This window comes from Bombus bifarius, unplaced genomic scaffold, assembly GCF_011952205.1.
Source record: "Bombus bifarius isolate JDL3187 unplaced genomic scaffold, Bbif_JDL3187 scf7180000007968, whole genome shotgun sequence".
NCBI classification, from domain to species: domain Eukaryota; kingdom Metazoa; phylum Arthropoda; class Insecta; order Hymenoptera; family Apidae; genus Bombus; species Bombus bifarius.
This window is the reverse complement of record NW_022884354.1, coordinates 1,622,018-1,641,037: the sequence shown is the minus strand read 5'-3', so window position 1 is coordinate 1,641,037 and position 19,020 is coordinate 1,622,018. Positions and strand designations below refer to the sequence as shown.

At 40.4% G+C, this 19,020-nt stretch overlaps 4 protein-coding genes across 7 annotated transcripts in view; 1 reads left to right on the top strand and 3 right to left on the bottom strand.

Annotated features, from left to right (window-relative positions):
* Nucleotides 1-3,094, bottom strand: part of LOC117209616 (cardioacceleratory peptide receptor) — a 35,123-nt gene extending 32,029 nt beyond the window's left edge. For all 3 annotated transcript variants that reach the window (XM_033451843.1, XM_033451852.1, XM_033451861.1), the window contains exon 1: nucleotides 2,714-3,094. In XM_033451843.1, the coding sequence (XP_033307734.1) occupies nucleotides 2,714-2,875 (162 nt within the window). In that variant the 5' untranslated portion in view covers nucleotides 2,876-3,094. The remainder of the gene's footprint in view (nucleotides 1-2,713) is intronic.
* A 3,415-nt stretch (nucleotides 3,095-6,509) lies between these two features.
* Nucleotides 6,510-10,231, bottom strand: LOC117209630. Its single transcript, XM_033451874.1, has 4 exons — nucleotides 9,839-10,231; nucleotides 8,935-9,116; nucleotides 8,688-8,848; nucleotides 6,510-8,525 (listed from the first exon to the last, which is right to left on the bottom strand). Exons 1-4 carry the CDS (start codon nucleotides 10,050-10,052, stop codon nucleotides 8,324-8,326), a joined length of 759 nt encoding a protein of 252 aa, XP_033307765.1. The 5' UTR covers nucleotides 10,053-10,231; the 3' UTR covers nucleotides 6,510-8,323.
* A 455-nt stretch (nucleotides 10,232-10,686) lies between these two features.
* LOC117210298 (guanine nucleotide-binding protein-like 3 homolog) lies at nucleotides 10,687-13,130 on the bottom strand. Its single transcript, XM_033453191.1, has 7 exons — nucleotides 12,985-13,130; nucleotides 12,734-12,838; nucleotides 12,275-12,642; nucleotides 11,470-12,209; nucleotides 11,183-11,405; nucleotides 10,907-11,090; nucleotides 10,687-10,827 (listed from the first exon to the last, which is right to left on the bottom strand). The coding sequence occupies exons 1-7, from the start codon at nucleotides 13,001-13,003 to the stop codon at nucleotides 10,727-10,729; spliced, it is 1,740 nt and encodes a 579-aa protein (XP_033309082.1). The 5' UTR covers nucleotides 13,004-13,130; the 3' UTR covers nucleotides 10,687-10,726.
* Nucleotides 13,131-14,222: 1,092 nt separating this feature from the next.
* The window catches only part of LOC117210287, a 32,585-nt gene continuing 27,787 nt past the window's right edge, over nucleotides 14,223-19,020 (top strand). The window contains exons 1-2 of one of the 2 annotated variants that reach the window (XM_033453152.1): nucleotides 14,223-14,977; nucleotides 16,209-18,333. In XM_033453152.1, the coding sequence (XP_033309043.1) occupies nucleotides 16,684-18,333 (1,650 nt within the window). In that variant the 5' untranslated portion in view covers nucleotides 14,223-14,977; nucleotides 16,209-16,683. Of the gene's footprint in view, nucleotides 14,978-16,170; nucleotides 18,334-19,020 lie in introns of those variants that run through there. The other variant, XM_033453161.1, reaches the window with a different exon arrangement.

Sequence of the window (19,020 nt, the reverse complement as noted above, 5' to 3'; positions counted from 1 at the left end):
TCCATGAAATTTAATATGCGTCGATTCTCTTTCGAAATTTAGCCGGGAATAGAGCCTAGAGAAATACGACTTCCGAATAGTGGAATCGCAATTATCGGCGGACAGCGGCATTTTGTCGGTTCGTAAATTTCCAGCCGACCGAGAATTTCATTCAAGAAATTATTGTAATAGTTACCAAAAATACCGTGAAAATGTTTCTAGTCGGAATCGTAGTTGGATATACGCGCGTTCGGTTTTTACGTAACGAATATATCGTACGCTTATATTTGTACAGATGCAAATTTGCAGCTCGCGGCACGAAGATATATCGCCTCTTTATCCTTAGCGACGAAAGATCTTCGGAGGAAGATTTATGTCGTCAGAGATCGCGATGAAACGAAAGAAACACCGCGGGATGAAAGAAAAACACGTATTCCACGTTATCACGGTTTTCCATTATGTTCCTACGAGGAGCACCGTAAATACGCGTCTTGCACGGTTATCCTCTAAACTTGCCTCTGTCGTAGCAACTCCTAAACTCGATGACGGAATAATAAATGGAAAGAGCCGTGCTACGATATGACAACGTTTCGATACGATCTTTTTGCGAGTAGACAATGGCTCCATTCGACTTCGGTCCTGAATAAAAATCGTTTCAGTCGATTTGCGGAATAAAAAGTATCGGCAACGTTTATCGAAGCGAACGGACGTAAGCGGCAATTAAATCTCGCAGGCGTGATGGCCATTTGTCGATGACAGGAAGCTCGTTGAAAATGCAAATGTGCAAAGGAATAATGTATAAATAATTTCTTTTTTTAGTATTTAAAAGTTCGATTTTTAAAAGTTGAAACGATGACCGATCGGATTAACGTTTCGACGTTGCAGCGAAAAGTTACTTTTGCTCTCGATGTTACGATTTTTATCTTTCTTTGCGTTAACCACGATACAAAGGAATCTTTATATATGCACACGCGTATATGAAATAGCTTTTTCCGCGTTAAAGTATATGTAGTTCTTAGTTAGCAACCGTGACCGAGCTGCTTTCCATTCTTTTAACGTTTATCTTCGCCTCCAAATTTACTCGCGTGTAATTGCATCCGCTCCGCTAATTGACGGGCAAAGGTAGAAATCGACTACCTTCGTTTCAAATGACCCGGTTACAGTGGGAAGTACATTACGTCACTTCATCATTTGAGAAATTGCCGAACGTTGCGTCCACGTGTCCCTCGAGACACGTAAATGTACTGTTACGAAAACGTAAATACTCTCGCTATTCATTGCTCCGATACCAGTTATATTTTCAGGGATTCTCGGATAAGCTGCGATTAGGTGCTAATCGAATCCAAGTGGAAAAAAGCAAAATTGAACTAACTCCAATTCTCAATAAATAATTAAGTAATTTAGCAAAATATGTCAAATAGATTGGTTTCGTATGTGGTTCGAAAAAGAAATTGATTTTATACGATTAATATGATTTACTAGAATAAATTAATGTTACTTAATGTTAACGTTATTAAAGAATAAATTTATTATGGCTTTTTCAGTCCACTTTCTCCCGCAGTGTCCCATTTGTTTTTTAAGCTAACATAATCGTATAAATAACTTTTACTTTTGTCCAGCGCAAAAACAACGTTTTTAAATTCCAGATGCTGAACACTTTTGCTTTTATTCGTTCGAAATTTAACCGCAAACGACCATCGTTCATTCACTGACAACGGCACCACCGATGGGATTTGTATTCGAATGAAAATACAAATCCAGATGAAAGAAATTCATATTTCACGATAAACACGTGGAATTTCAAAGGTTTCCGCTTTACGGTCGAATAACAGCAACGACTCTTCTATGTATTTTGAGTCTTCACCGGAATATCCATTGAAACATCATGGATGAAAAAGTTATATATACGAGACGATCGAAGAGACACGGGAAGCGAAACGACGAATCTAATAGGCTGTTCGCTACATCTTTGCTACGGTTTCCATGAAATTACCATGTTTTCAAAGAACCTCTCTACCGTCCAAGTTCGCGTGGCAAGTGACATTTAAGTGGAACCTCTCTCTTATTCGCCGTCTCATTTACCTTTCTCCATTTTGTAATTTCATAATCGTTGTTTCATTAATTTAATCGTAATGCAGAAACATACATACGTAGTATGAAAGATCAAATTGTTCAAACGAATTAATTTGTACTAGGAAACAAGAAGATTGAAATCCAATTACATTACATTATACTGCTAGATTAACTAATTTCCAGCTAATTAACGAGCATTTATCTACCACATGTTACGACGATCTGATACATCTGCTACTTAGACGATCGGGCAAACTCTGTGTTTGTAATCGGGTTCGAGGGACAACAGTGGAATGTCGGTCATAGTTCTACGGTGGGCCAGGTAGATGTTTGAATCAAAGCTAAATCGCAGTCCATGCGAATCTATTCGGTTTAGTTAGTCAATAGAGAGCCGAAGCTTTTAACGCGTTTCAAACACAGCTGACCGTTTGTTTGTCAGCGGATCGTTCGCAGCTTCGACCAATTATATCTGTACTGTTACAAGTAAGTAACAATCGCTGGAATCAGGCCGAGAACAGAGAAACAGCGTTTAAAATCGACGCTCTTCCATCAAGAGCTCTACTTACGACCTCTTAGTCGATTAGCCGTCTCTGCGTTTTAAAGCGTTTCTCTTCAACGGAAGAATATATTTATAGGGGCAACCGTGTTTTCTTTAGCTCACCTCGTAGAAGTAGAATGAGTCGATCTCGTTCGTCGCGTTGACATCGAGTGGAGTGACGTTGAAGAATTCCGGCAGGTCCCCCGTACGATTCCCCCGAATTGGTCTGTCTATCTCGAACGTTTTATTACGATCGGCCCGTTCTGCCGTTTCTTCCTCGGACATGTCGTTCGCGAACGCTTTGCGATCGTGCTGTTCCTCTTCACCGCGATTTTATTCGCGATTCAAGTTTTTACTCGATGAAACCGCAACGAAAAATTCATGGCTTCCAGCCGATCTCTGGCTAAGCGTCCGATGACTTCATCTCGTTGCCCGTCCGCCGTTGCGCGACCGATTTCCCTCTTTCGTTTACGTCCGAACGATTTCTATCTCGTCCACTGGATTTTCAATTACGATACAACGTGATTCTCGCGCATTCTTCTCAATACGGTCGCCTGCTGAATATATCTGCACGAATAACGAAAGAAGCGTTCGAAGGGATTCTGCTCGGGGTAACTTGTTCGTTCGATACTTTGTTCGTCCGTTCGAAACGAAGCGACACTGTTTTCCGGCTCGATTAAAGAGAAAAGTACTCGACTCAATGGCATCGGTCGTGCCTTCGATCGCAGAAGTTCGTCTGCACGAATCGCCATGCAAAAAAACAAGATAAGTACGGACAAGAATGTAATCGTATCGATCGCTTTCTTGTTTCAGCAACTTTCGAGGCGATCGTAAAAAGGTCTCTCGGGAAGAAGAGAAATGAGATACGTACGTGGAGAACGTGGCAACTCGGTAAGTGATAATACACGCTTTGCAAACCTAGTCTATCGTTACGACGATACGCGACGGAACGAGCGTATCGTTGAAATTCGTCTGGATGAGGATTCGATGCAAATAATAAAATACCGTTCTACTCGTCTAAAGCCGTACAAATTAGAAGCATTAGAATACCTTTGCGTTTCTACAGAGAGGGACTGGAATGAGAATTCCGAGGAAATGAAAGAGGACGATCGATTCTTTTCCTAATGACATATCGTATCCGTCGAACGATCAAACGTTCGTATCGAATCTCTCCCGTTCGGGACTCTGTTAATTGATATTGCTACTGTCTGAGACGAAGATAAGGAACTTGAAACTCGGTTGGATCGTGGATAAAATACGTGATGTATTACCGTGATGATACCGAGATCGTAAATCATTGCGAAGGGTCGCAACGTGACCGGTTGCAAATGCGAACCTTAAAAATCAGAATATGCGGAAGAAGAAGCTGCCCCGTTAGAAGTAACGTTTTCTTCTTACGTGGAAGCATTTCGTTATGCCAGTTGCGTCTCGAGCGACCTTTCTGCGAGCTTTGAGAAGCGGCCGATAGAAGAAAGGGTCGTAAGTAGCCGTGGAATCGGACGATGATGCGATAGAACTAGAGGATGCTCTTTGGAGGTCGACGAATGAACAAATCTGAGCAACCATGTTCCATTTGAACGTACTCGAGCGTAAGAATGCCGCTTCTTGGGCTACTGCGATTTCACGGTCACTTTTACTCAAATTCATCGCCAGCTTATCCGTAAAAGAATTATCCTGGCAGAGAGCGAGGTTTGTTATAAAAGAGTATCTTTGTATATTCTGATGGGGCGACCGCCCCTTAATCGCCATATCCTCGGAGTGATCGTGTGAAGGTAGATTAACACGCGCTCTCGATGATATTCAGGGGACAATCTTTTATTCTAAATGCAATCTACTTAAATCTGTCTATACCAAAACTAGACTAAACATTGTAAAATTCTCCTCGTCGCGTTATCTAGTAGTTTATACTCTGTCTGCTTTTGTTCGGCCGACATGAAAGTTAACGAAGATATAAAATTCGAACCTGGTTAGCCTCGACATTTCATCCAATTAAATAATGTGTCTATTTGTTTCTGCGTGTGGGCGATATTGGTTGAAAACTTTTGAAGTATTCGTTGTTGGTCTCTTTTTACACGCCCATTGACATTTTACTCGAAGCTATACAGCGAATAGCAAAATTATTAAACGTTAAAACCGAACCAAAAAGTAAAATAATCATCTTTGAAATTAATTTCTTTTTTCTTTACGAACCTGGTTATTCTATTGCGAAGCTTTTCACTTCGACTGTAATTACAATGATATTCATGAACGCAAACATTCGACGAATGATTTCCTTGACAGCTATATCTCTCTTATGAATATGAACATTTTCCCGAAATACGAGTGTTCAAGGACGAACAGGAGTATCTTCATTAGAATTCCTATTAAGGAAGTGACAAAGATTACAGACTAAACTTCCGACAACTTTGATCTTCGAAGTGTAATCAATTTTCCACTAGAAATAATCTCACAATTGCAAAGATCGATATGACACATCATAGGCAATCCCATAAACAAACAAGAAAAACAAACAGTAGGTATCGTAGCGAAACTAATTGAAAAAAGTCCGATTGCACGATTCGCAATTACGGATCTGAACGAAACAAAAAAAAAAAAAAAAAAAACAGATACGACATTGTGGCGAGTTTATTAAAAAATTTCATTTATTCTTTTTCATTTACGTCATCGAACCGCGTGTCCGAAAGTCTGGCAATGGAGGAAACAAATCAAATCGAGCGATAAATTCGATGGAAATAAAATATTTCAACGAGGCCTTTATTTTTTTCAGTCTTATTTTAGCATTTTTCCTCCTTCCTTTTTGTAATTAAGCATCCAGATATGAATGACATTTCGTTTCATCGAATCCGTTATTATCTGCAAGGAATCGGTGTCCGATCGGTCACATTCGCTCATTATCGAATTTACCCTCATATGTCATTGCTAAATTTTCAGAACGAACCCAGAATAAATTTGGTGCTTTTACGGAGTCACGATATTCTTAGTTCCGTCTTTTCTTTTTTTTTTTTTTTTACGCTAAGGAACGGTGAAATAATCGACGAATAAAAGTTCTATTTGCAGCAAAAAGCATTTGTCCCCAAATGCTGAAATGAAATAGCCCGATTGATAAATGGCTGATCCTTGTTTGATCGTTCAATACTCTTCTTCGTCCTCGAATTATTTCCCAATTGTTTTCCTTTTCTTTAAGCAACTTAAAAAACATTCGCGCTTGAGAATCCTACATGCACAGTATCGTACTTGCAAGCAACGACGGCGTGTTGGCAATCCATTCCGCAACAGGTTACGTTCTTTTACTTTTGTGCTCGTCGATCGGGTCTGTCGCGAAAGAAATATTATGGACGTTACCTCTCAGCGATACATTACACATCATTCGGAACACACGGTTGCCTCTCGTTGAAATCTAAACGTACGAAAGATCCTCGTTGAGAAAATTAATTCGCGTCGACGCTATTTCCAAGATTTCGGTCGTCGAATACTTCGATCGAAAATAGGACTCGCAACTTTGTATTTCTGAACGAAAGTCAGCTGCCAATTTCATCTAATCTGGACTAAATTCCGATTCAAACGATGCCGAGTATCTATCTGATCATCGCGATGGAAGAACTACCCCCGCCTTGGTATTTGTATCAGCTTCGCATGGAAGATTCGCAGAAGAAAAATAACGCGCATCGAGTTACATGGATGTGATTGACTTTTCAGTCTCGACGGATACAAGAAATCCGTATTTATTATTCCAAGAAACGAAAGGAGAGGCATTTTCAACGCTACCACTACGATTATCCCGTACGAACGATTTCGTACAATCTCCGAGAGTGAAAAAAGAAAGAAGCAAGACAGCAAAACGGCGGTTTGCGATGGTTTTTTCACCTTCGACGAAAATCCTTATGTCGATCTTTTAAATGCGATTCATCTTTGATTATCCTTCTGGTTACGTTGTTTCGCGGATTGCCGTTTCGTTTCGATCGGCGACTGTGTAAAGATCGCGGGAAAGAAGATAAAGCTTCGACGAAGTAGATCGAGAAGGAGGAAGCGGAAGAGGATCGAGAGAAAAACTGCGAGGGTTACGGAAACAGGGTGAGAACGAACGAGAACGCACTTGCTCGTACGACGCGCCGAACGCGACTGAGGCGGCCGACAAATTCGCGGCGACTCTACGCTCCAACTTCCATCTTCGTAGACGATGCTGTATGCGAGTAGGAGTTTGCGAGCAACGTACGCATGCGCGACGAAATCCTGTCGGGACGTAGACCACCCAACTACCGTCGCGCGTAATCCCAAAAAGTCTCTTGAAATTTGTATTCATGTGGCACGACGGAGAATGCGTAGGTGAAGAAGTAATTACCAATCAACGAATTTCATTTTTACAAGTCTCGTCCATTTGCAACGGTTACAGAAATTGGATGTTATACGTCTATGTAGAAATTTCACAAATTTGAAAAGAGTTTTCAAAGTTTTAGGTACGATTTACGATACAAACAGACGCTCTTTTTCTTCCTTTCTCTCCCTTTCTCTTTCTCTTGCCCCATGATACGACAATTCATCGAAAGTTTACAGTTTCACAGCAGGAATCCATAAATATCCCAACAGATGTTCCGATGTTTGTTCAATTGCATATAGTCGGAACACGCGTGGCTCTTAAAACATTGTACGACGATCCGGCTCTGTTCCTTTCAATTTCCGTCTCAAAGAGAATTTATCGGCAACGCGTACAAAACGTTCGTACTCGAGGCGCAACGATCAACCGTGGCTCGATGGAACCTGACATTCGCAGTATCAGGGAACCAATGTTCCGCAGTCCCACGCTGCAAACATCCATTTGTCAAGATTATCGACTCCGCGTTGTGCATTACCTACAGGATCGGGAATAGGAAAGGGCGTAGGTCGAGGAGGAAGTGCGTCTCGACGGATGCGCACAGAGTGGAGTAAGTAGAGAGAACGGTGGATGAACGAGGTTGGAAAATGACTATTTGCTAGCCGTTAATTATCGCGATAGATGTCGATCGAGCATTGAACGACAATCCCGTTAATGAACATGTATCGAATTAGGTAGGTACCCGTGGCCCCTATATCCGAAACACGAGACTGCGTCGCTCAAATTTCGTAACGCGTATTTCGGATGCATTCGAATATCGCTGCTTATCGGAATAGGCGGAAGTGCGTTCACCCGCATATCGGTGTGCAACGATGATAAAACAGTTAGCCATGGGTGCGCATAGCTTAACTATTGAAATTCGGTACGTGTCGTATCTGACAAAGGCCCCGTACTTCGAACGAACGACAAAGGACTTTTTTAAATGCCGCTCGCCTCGTCAACGCGTTTTTCGTTAACTTTGATAAGTCGCGTGCGAATCTGTTTCCTTCTTTTTCCTTCTTTTTTCTTTCTTCTTACCACTTACGAACTTCCCGCAAATCTGCGATTTCAGCAACGAAGTAGAAAATTGTACTCGTTTTCGCTGTATTATTTAACACGTAGCAAACGGCAGAATAAAGCTTTCCGCTGGCGCAAATTGAGATCGTTTGTCCTATTGTCAGTTAATTTACTCGTTTTGTCCCCCTTGCTATGCCCGGAAGTGGACAGTGTTGCTTCGTTATATCTTTATTGTTTACGTTACAGATTACAAGGGTTCCTATTTCTTCCATTTATTTTTCTCCCTATTCCCTATCTTAATACTTACTAATTGGTATTAAACTACTAGATATCATATTTTTAATTCAATTTGTAATATGTCGTTTATGTTAAATGAGCCTCTTGCCCATTACTTTCATGGATTTCGATTCGATTCCTGGAAACATTAAATTTCCCTTTTTATCCACAAATTGGTCGTAATTTTTTTCAATCAGGGTTTCAAAGCCGCATCGTTCGGCCAATTTCTGCGAAATCGGCGAGGTAAATGCCGTGACTGTTACCGGAATGTCGTATTCTCGACCTGCTTCCACCCTAAAGAAAAATTATTTATTTAGATGTTACAAACGAGATAAAACTAAACTAAACTAAAAAGTAACGTATAGAAAGCAAATTACATACGTCAAAAGCAGTGAGTAATAGAAAAGGCAAGGAAGATATTGGAAAACGTCAAAGGGAATGGTTGAACTTTTGTACCTGGCATTAAGAAGATGAGCACCTAGAGAGGCTCCTCGATACTTTGGATTTACGGAAAGGCCAAAGGCGTTCATATATTTATTCACCCCGTATTTTTCAAACACATTTGCTTCTTTGCTCAATCTTATCACAGCATCCATCACGGCATTCACCTTCTCCGACTAGAAGTTATTTAACATTTACGTTCAATGCCCCGTCAAAGAAGCATATACATTCTTATCGATCGCAAGAAATGAGTCACAATTACCTTAATTTTCTCAATGTCGAACTTCTCATCCTTGAAAGATAACGTAAGTATATTAGCTCCTGCGATTATAGGTTTCCCGCCATCTGGATTCTCTGTAAACGCTACGATGGACAAACCACATTTTATAAATTCGTCCCAAATACTTCGAAATGTTTCCACGTATTCAGGATCGTTTATCCCGTCTATAGAAACAGAGAAATTAAAATGTTTTCTGCTCCCTGCACATCTCGAAAATCTTATTCCTCCTTTCACGTAAATACTATTCGACATAGACGTACATACGATGAACTGTGATCAAATGTTTTGATGTATAAAAGAATGGAAACCAACTATAAAAGAAACACCGTTGAATTGAAAGAGAATTAAAGGAAACGTCGCACCGGGACGATTTTGAAACGGACGATAAAACAAGGAGCTGAAACGTGACAAAACAGAAAAAAAGAAGAGCAACAAGGCAAAAAAGTTGTATGGTGTTTGCTTGCATTAATCAACGTGTATGTAAATTTTACACCAACAAACTGACCTGTGTATTTCACACTGTATTCGATCTATATCTTTGAGTTTCTATAAACGAATGATACGAAAAGTACTTAAAAATTTGTAAAAAAAATTTTTGTTGTTTAACGTTTTTCATAATCTGTTGCCTTATGTAAAATTTTACGGCATTCTCAATCGAATGTATAATTAAATAAAAACGTTAGTATTGTGTGGCTTTTTTGCTTCGTCACATAAATGAATGGCGATGTTACATGAGAATACTTTTTCAGTCATATTATTATCTGTAATCTGTTTCACCGTGTTATCATAATATTTTTTGCCCTTGACATAAATTAATTTCAATGACTTTTCGCCGCAACATTGACATTAAAATTCGACAATGTGTAGAAGAATAAAATAAACTTACTTATACATTTACACATGGGCTCGTCGGCAATGAAATACTTGCACATGTGTTCTACTACCTCGTCGTACCTGTCTTCCGGTACCTCTTGAATGGTGAATTTTATCGGTACGTCCGCGTTCTTTTTCTTAATCTCGACAATTTTCCACACTTTCGGTGGGCCAGGTGGCTTTATCGGAAATGTGACTGACGGTTCGCATCCCTCGCCCTTACTCATTATATTTGTTTTACAAAAACTGTATTACACGAAGAAAAATTGTAACAAATAGCCGGTTACGCGATAAAAATGCGTGGAAAAATAACTATTAAAAATCACTTTGACATCTGTTACTGTTGCCTTGCTGAAGTCTACTAACTGAATGACCGATGAATTGTGTAATGCGGTAGTTGTGTTATCATATGTATACACTGATTATCGTTCCACTGCCAACTTTGCTCTTTCTCGATTGCATCCTCTTATGATGTGGCAAATGATACAAGCATTTTTTTCAATAGCCTTTTATATAGCGTAATCAAAGCTTGCTACGTGATAAGTTAAAATAAATAATTTAAGTAAAAAATTAGATGCACTTTATGATAAATCAAGAACCGATAATATATAAATAATCGAAAATAAAATATAAAATGCACGAAATAGATATATATTATCTTATTATATTTTCGAATTTATCAGAAATATGCAACGCGAAATCAGCAGAGTTAAAAAGTGAAAGTAATGAAAATAAGAAATAGAAGAAAGTAAAGAGATTACCGTCTTAATGTTTCGTCAATAATCGATGTTTCGTCAATAATCGATGTTTCGTCGATAAATATTTCTACAAAAACAATACTTTTTATTGTTATACATCACGTGTTATTTACATTTTACATACAAATTTAGAATAAACATTTTTATGCCAACTTTTCTACAAAATCTGTATTAAAGTCGTAATCATCGGATGCTGAAATGTTGAATTCTCCCAATTGATCCGCCAATTTAATAGTTGCTTTTTCTATAAAATTCAGATAATGATATAGATTAATTTTTAACTTTAAATAAGATAATGTGCCAAGAAGCAAACGCGTTCTTACCTCTCCTGGCTCGGTCTTTCTTCTCTTTCTTAAATTGTAGTTTATTAAGTTTATTCAATTTCTGATTACCCTCGATTTCAAAAATCGGATCTGTTTTCTTTTTCCTCGATTCGTTTACCTGTTTTTTCGATTTCTCCATTTTTTTCTCCAGTTTTTTCTTCAGTTTGTTTTGTATCTTAATTTGCTACAAAAATTATTATCGTTATAACTTAATCGGCAAGAGAATCGTAGTAAGAAAAGCTTTCTACATATATAAATGTATAAAATCTGACTTACCGCTTGTTTTTGTAAGTCAATCTCCATAGCAGATGCGACTGGACCAGAACTCGCGATTAATACCGGATCGATAGTTTCTTTATTTGCAGTTTCTTCTTCGAAATTATCGATCATCATTTTTTCTTCCGCAGCAAAACGTTCGATATCGAATTCTTTACTCATTTGGCTTACAATTTCTGCGGACAGGTGACAATTCGGCTCTTCGGGTGGAACGGTATAATACCTATTGAAGCAACGTGAATTATTATATGTCCAATAGACCATGTAATACAGCATTTCACAAATACCTTATTTTTCCAGAGTTCCAGTCATCCAAAATACTGCGCGCCGCTGCTGCCATATCAGGTATACCACCTTTTCTAAATTTCCCCATCCTGGTAGCTTTTGAAGCAAAGAATTCATCAGGCGTTGAAAATTCAGGTATGTTATACATTTCCATTATTTGTGGCTTGGAAACTCTTTTCAAAATAGCAGTTGCTGGTGTGTACGGATCTTTTAAGGATTGAATTTTGACTGCATTTTTTAGAGCCACTGAAGATTCGTCGGAGTTTTCTCCAGAATTAGCAAAGACTATTCCTGGAGAGTCTAGCAATTTTATTTTGGAATCTAATTGTACCACTTGCATTGCTTTCGTTATTCCTGGAGTACTTCCCACATTGCACGCTCTACTACGTTTCAGCGAATTAATAACGCTAGATTTACCGACATTTGGAAGCCCAACAATTCCAACTGTAATACTAGTTTTAATATTTTCGACGTTTCTACAATAATTTGCAAGCAGTGACAATAGTAACTCGGCACCAAAGCAGGTACCGCTTTGTATCATGCTTTCAGTTTTTTTCCCCAATTTTCTTCTACCCAATCTTTTAGCTTGGTCTTGAGTGGAAGCTTTAAATGCCACAGTTGGTAAACTCCCACGCAAATACGTTAACCATCGATCTAAATTTTCTCTGGGTACCAAATCTGCCTTATTTAGAACAATAACCAACTTTTTATTTTCTTTCGCGGACAGTACAGCTTCTTCAACCTGTAACGTAAACCAGTTACTCGATACCTTATCGATGCTCATAATCAACATCATCATCGACATACCTGTTTACATCTTGTTCCCAAAGGATCCCGAGCATCGACAACTTCGAGAATAACATCAGCTGCCTTCAAAACTTTCCTGAATTCTTTGTAATAAGCTTTTAACGAATTTTCCTCTTTAACTAAAGCATCTTTTATTTTTTCATGCGTGGCATCTACTTCCATCTCTTGATGTTCCATTTGTTTATTCTTTGCAGCTGAGACTAATCCTTGAAGACCCGTTTTGGCAAGTTCTTCTCGCTTTTTTTGACGCGCAGCTTCACGTTGCTTTTGTTTTTCTTCTTCATGTTGCTTTTTCATAAGCTCTACTTCCTTAAGAATATCTTCCTTAAAAGGACATTGATTTGGGACTTCAATTACTTTTGGTTTTCCTACAAAATCAAAACAAACGATCAATATATTTTACAACTACTATTGTTAAAATGTAAATAACGCTTTAAACGTATAGTTGCAAATATTTACGTTTAGGATGCTTTTTTGCTTCTTTTCGTAACTTTCGATTGTGCTCGCGAACTTTTTTCTCGATTTTATATCTTTTTCGAGCTGGCATGCGCTTACTTTGTTTCTCTGCAATAAATATGATATTAAATAAACGTAAGAAGATAATTAACTACAGAAGAAGTGTTATATTTCTTAAAACAGATAAGATAAACATAACCTTCCACATATGTAATAAATAAATTGTATTAAAATAGTCTTATTATTAAACTTACTCAAACAGAATTTTGCCATTCTCGTAACTTGTAATACTAATTTTTGATAGTTACATACAATAACAAAATAAATGCTTTATTAAATGAACGATATACACTTGCACAGGTATCACGTGCACGTAACTATACACGCTAAAGTTAGGTTAAGAATCAGTCTGGGAAACATAAGAATAAAGAATATGCAGCTCATATCGAATTCAGTGCATGCCATATAAATATAATTATTTCCGTTTAATTCGGTTTTCGAAAATCACAAATTGCGTATGTGTTTCTTTTTAAATTATCGTTCTTTCATAAATCATAAATCATTTTTTAATATTCTTAATTTATTAAAAATGTATGGGAAATTCGTAGCTCATGAGAAGAGTTTATATTGGATCGTTGGACAAGTACACATCGTAGAAGTAAATTTGAGATTTAAAATGAAAATTAACAAGACAAAATTTGATCGTTTTGAACTCCACGAATTACGAATTAAATCAAAATTGCTGCGTCGCCGAGAGTAATAGAATGGTATGTAGAAATTTAAGTAGCTGTATGAGAAACTGAAAATTGTTGAAAGACAGTGAAAGGTACACTTGTATGCATATGAGAATTCTCACACTTTCATTCCGCCTCGCAAAAACTGGTTGTTTAGTATCATAGAGATGAGATCGTGGTAGTAAGGTCGGAATGGAAATTCTCATAAATTATTTCGTGCCGTGAAATCGTTGTTTCGTAGATTTTCATTGAACAAGTGATACAATTTCTCTATTCTTATTCGTGTAGCGTTACTTTCATAATATTAGTACTATTCCTACACGAAAGTTATTCATACCAAAAGTTATTCATACGGTGCTTTATTAAAAAACACGTTCCTTCTTTTTTTCTTTTTTTAGATGATATAATAAAATATAGAGAAAAGATCTTTTCTTTTTAAACTTATAAGCTCGTCTAATGTTAGTCACATACCGTGTATTGTTTGCTAAAGAAAGGGAACAAGGAAACATTGGTATCTTCATAAGATCTTTGCCTGTATTACGATGAATCTTTCCTGATTAATATTCTATTCACAAGCTCGCGTGTTTTGTTCGAATTTAAGTGTTCCTAAGAAGCAAGAAAAAATTCCGCGTTTAGAATGCGCACATTCGAAAGACGTGCCCGTCTTTACATTCAATTCATTAGGAGGGAAGATGGTGGGGATAAGCGGGGACGTCGGCTATTGCCGATAGACGGCGTATGGCGGAGCAGTTCATTTCTGTAATGGCCGCTGTCTGGCGTTGTCGGTGAATCGGTCTCTTTTGTAGTCTCGCAAACGAAATATCGCATAGCATCGTTGTTTAGGAAAATTCAGTGCGCGGCAATCCACGTGACGAGAGGTGCGGTGTTCGCTGGTGCATAGTGTGTACAGTGATGTATATGTTGTGACTCGAGAACAGACGATCCGTCGAGAAAATTCAAATCGGATGTGCGCTGGTGTCCCACTGTTTACTCGGCTCACTGACCGTTCACGGTTCTAGATTGAGAAAATATCGTACTAGTAATAAGAAGATCGTGATCGCACGATATGCAATCGAGTATCGTGGGCTTGCGTCGCGTCATTTCGGAGTCGCCAGGTTCCATTGAGCGATGGTTCATCCTCGGACAGTAAACAAAAGTGACAGCGTGCAGATGCCGTTCGGTCATGCCTCCCGTCTCGTCTGTATTTGTCGATAGTATTTGACGCGCTGTTCTTCGCGAGCCCGAATTCTCTCACGTAGTTCAAGGTCTTCTAAAATCAACCTAACACCACGCTGCCAACAGGCCCAGGCAATTTCACGCCACTTTCGAGATCGAACGTGTGCCGAGCGTGTTCGTCACTGACAGTAACACTGACCGCGCTTTTCTCAGTTATCGCTCGCGTTGTTGTGTCTTTTTCAAGGACCTGTCCCATAATTTCCGACTCGAAAAAATTAACATCTTCGTAAGACTCGAAGCAAAAGAAACAGTGGACGCATCGTTTTCACTCCCGCAGGTATGTTGCTCCGATTACTGTCTCTCCATGCATTCGGAACACGGTGCATCGAGCTTTCTACTGTCTTTGTATTTTTTCTTTCGATCTAACGTAAGGGTCGTTGAATTATAGTACGGACTCTATGTATTCTCGAGAAGAAGTATCGCGATATTCCGTAATCAAGTATCGAGGACATTTACGCGATCCAATTATACGTATATTTGATTGCGATATGTAAACGCTATATCGATAACGTAAAAAATGTACTTTTGGCTGTGAAAATAATCGGTTTTACGAGTCGCTTTATCGAACAAAAATTTTCACCGAGCGATATTTTAGCGATAGTATCGCGTTTCTAGAACTAGAACGAGACACTGGACGTTCGTCGGAAAGCACTTTTTGTCCTGTAAAAACGCACCAGGCCGCAGCGCCGTGTTATATACCAATTAAATATAGCTGGCCTCTGGTAATTGCACCGTGTACTTTTTATCATAAATTGCATTTCTCGCGTGTGAAAACGGTCATCTGCCGCAACTGGTGGAAGAAGAAGTAGCGCTGCTTTGTAAATCAAATCGCCGTGTGCACCATGTAATGTATCACCGCGTATGCTCAGCCAACCTGCACACAGGTATCCGCATTATTTAACAAATCTGTTCGCATTCCCGGGCACGAGAACTTGGCCGTATCCACTGCGAGCCACGTTGTACGAGTACCGCCAAATATTTCTAGTATTTCGCACGTTGTCTATTCCTTCAATAAGACATCTAGTTTATCGTTGAAGAATTGCGAGAAAAGTTACTTTAATAGCAAGCGTAATTTCCATACACGACATATTCTTGAAAACATCGCCTCTATATCGGTCGTATACGGAAGCGAATGTATATATTCATATACATATGTATATATATAGGCATATATACATTATATCTATGTGTACGTATGTTCCCACCGAGTTTGAGCTAGGTCAGTGCGGCGAATCATCGCAGAGGGATGAATCTGATAAACCGCTCTTCATTTTTACAGCTTTCAATATGTATTTATTATATCAAGATTTTTGCAATTGAAACAGTTCGAACGTGTACAATCGGTAAGTGCATAATCGTTTCACTGACCGTTTTGTTACGATCGAAAAGTGCATCGATATCGGTCACTATTAACTGGATTTGTAACGGGAAATAAAGAATCGAATGAAATTGTTTCAATTGCAAAAACGGAAAGAGATTAGCGTATTGACTAGTCTTGTGGGATGCAGATTTCTTCCAGAATAGCCAAAATCTCCTCCCCATGTTTCGAGGACGCTCGAAGAGGAGAGAGATGTGCCAAGTTTCGCCGCTGCGGATATTCCATGTGCTTCTCGAGTTCATCGACGTTGACTGGTTGCCGCACTGCGTCCCCTGCTAGGATCATGTCCTAGTCCACTGTGATTCCTCGATACGCGTGATCCCACTGCCAAAAGAGAGAGAGAGAGAGAGAGAGAGAGACGAGCGTAGCATACCGAAGTTTCAATCTGATCCTGACATGTCGGGCTACCGCTTCAAGGACGTAGCTCGTTGTCGCCTCGAGAGTCTTCCCGATCGAGAATCGACGACCTCGTTCGTTTGAACGGCGAATCAAGAGACGTTGTCACGTCCATCGACAAGACTGATAATCTGTGTAATGCAGCGCGCAAAGGCGACGACCTTCCGTCCCGATTCAAGCTGCTCAATCTTTTCACAATAACGGCGAAAATGTTCGGCAAGGTGCCACCGTCCAACACACCTGGACCGCCTTCGAACGATGGAACGTTGGTCAAGTCGTGCGCCAGACCCAGTGGAACCGCGTGTTTGCCGTGTTTCTCGGTCGACGAGACGCCAGCCACGCTCACCGAGGAAAAGTCGAAACCTTGGAGGCCGAAAGACCACTGTATGCCCGTAGTCTCCGAGGCACCCTCTACGGGAATAGAGGACAAGCAGAAGCTCTGGAGATCGAAGGAGAACTGTAACTCCTCCGTCGTCTTCGATCCACCTTGTATCACCGATGACAACTCGAAACCGAAGAGAGCGAAGGAAGGATCGTGCCCTGTGAACGAGTATCCGACTGTCACGGACGACAAGACGAAATCGTGGAGATCTAAGGAGAATTGCAACGTTAGCGTGGTACCCGATGTAGCTACCTTGATCGAGGACAAGTCGAAAGTAAGGAGATGCAAGGAAACGTGCACGTCCTCCGAGTGTCTCGACGATAAAAAGCTTCGAAGGTCGACGAAGGAGTCCGGCGGTTCGTTGACGGTGGAGCCAGTTTCCATCGATGATAAATCCAACGTACGGAGAATCTCGAAGGACTCGAATAATACGGGAAGTGTCGATCTATATGGTAGTTCGCAAACTCCTAGCTCTACGTCTAATTTTTCCCAAACGTCGATCTCGTTCGTCGAGGTGAACAGACCTAGCAGGACCGAGTCGACTGGCTGCTCGGTCGCGAAGAACTCCTGCTCCAAATACTCGGCCAAGGAGATTTCTGGCCACGGAAGAAGTCACACGGTGGCGAAGGCGACGAGCTACGGGAAATCTTCGAGTTGCGCGTCGACCAGTGCCACGAAATCGCAGAGGGTGTTTGGTTCCACTAGTCTGAGCAGTTTGAACGTCGACTCCGGCTCGAGAGACTCGTCGAAGTTGGCGAAAAAGCACGTCGGTCCGAACCGCGATTTTCTCGCTGGTAAAGAGCAACATTTACCCGCAGGAAAGTCTATTTCCAGAGAGACGCAGAGGAGTGTCGCGCAGGCTGCACCATTGGCGGCAAGCAAACAATCTACCGCGAAGCCTTCGGACGCAGGACATACGGTGTCGAACGGCAAGAGTCGACCCGTCTCGGAGTCTAACAGCGAGCTAGGTGACTCACCGATGGACTTCACCGCGATTTCTGTGATTCAGTCGACCGATGAATCTTGCCAGAAGTCGTCCGCGAAATCGTACGCTGCCAACAACGATATGATGGAGTTGGTGGTTTCGGCAACCTCGTCGTCGGGCGCTTACGAGCAACGAAATTGCAGAGGGGACTTTACCACGTCCACACCGTCGAAGGACTGGATGAAGTCCAACGGCGACGCGTTGCAAAGTTGCATTTCCTGTTTGCCGCAAGATCTTCCAACGGAGCTGCAGTCTTCGCCCCGAAGTTACAGGGAACGAGAAAAGTGCCGTGATCCATGGCGACCCACCGAAATGGAAAGCAATATTTGCAACCTGAATGTGTGTCCTAGTGATACGTATCAGGATACCGGCTCGAAAAGGAGGACAGGTGCTTCCTGCCAGGCGTTGAGGCATGCGGTTGCCTCGTTGAACCGATTGGATGACTTTTATATGGAGAAGATCGGTGCCGGATTCTTTTCGGAAGTGTTCAAGGTAGGACCAAGTTTCACGTATCGCTTTATCGTTATAACCATATCGACTTTGGATTATCCAAGGATGATAAAGAAGTATCGCGGATCGCGTTTAAACTATAAATTACGATTTGCGTTTCGGCGAGTACTTTAGCGAATGGAGAAAAGTAACAGGATCGCGATGAGTCGTTGGACGTGTTTCCGATGCGCGGACGTGTTTCATAATAGAGCCATTATCGCGAATATTTTTCTCGGAACGATATTCTCGGCTCGTTTCTCGCCGAGGAATGTACAATTAGAATACGAATAATAATTAGGCATAATGATTAGGAAAGTTTTCTCTTTGATATAACGCCGTTTTGATCACTTTTTCCCTACATTTCATTTTCTTTTTCTTTACCTTTTAAATACATTATGTATTATCACGCGCTTTAGTCGCTCGCTTCGCAGTACAGAGCAGCGGCGTTATCTTGGCAATTGTTAGTAGACTAACATCAGCGAAGATTAGATACGAATGCGTGCAATAATTCCAAGGCGTTCTCTCTAAATTAATTCCATCCGTAACCATGCGGTTACTCGTTTTTTAACGAGCAGTCAAACGTTTTTCCCTCTAAGATCTTCGTGCATAGAATTCCTCGATTTCATTTGTAAACAATTGCACGATTTTTGGTCCAGTGACTGCACCTTTGCAAATTAATTAGCATTCGCT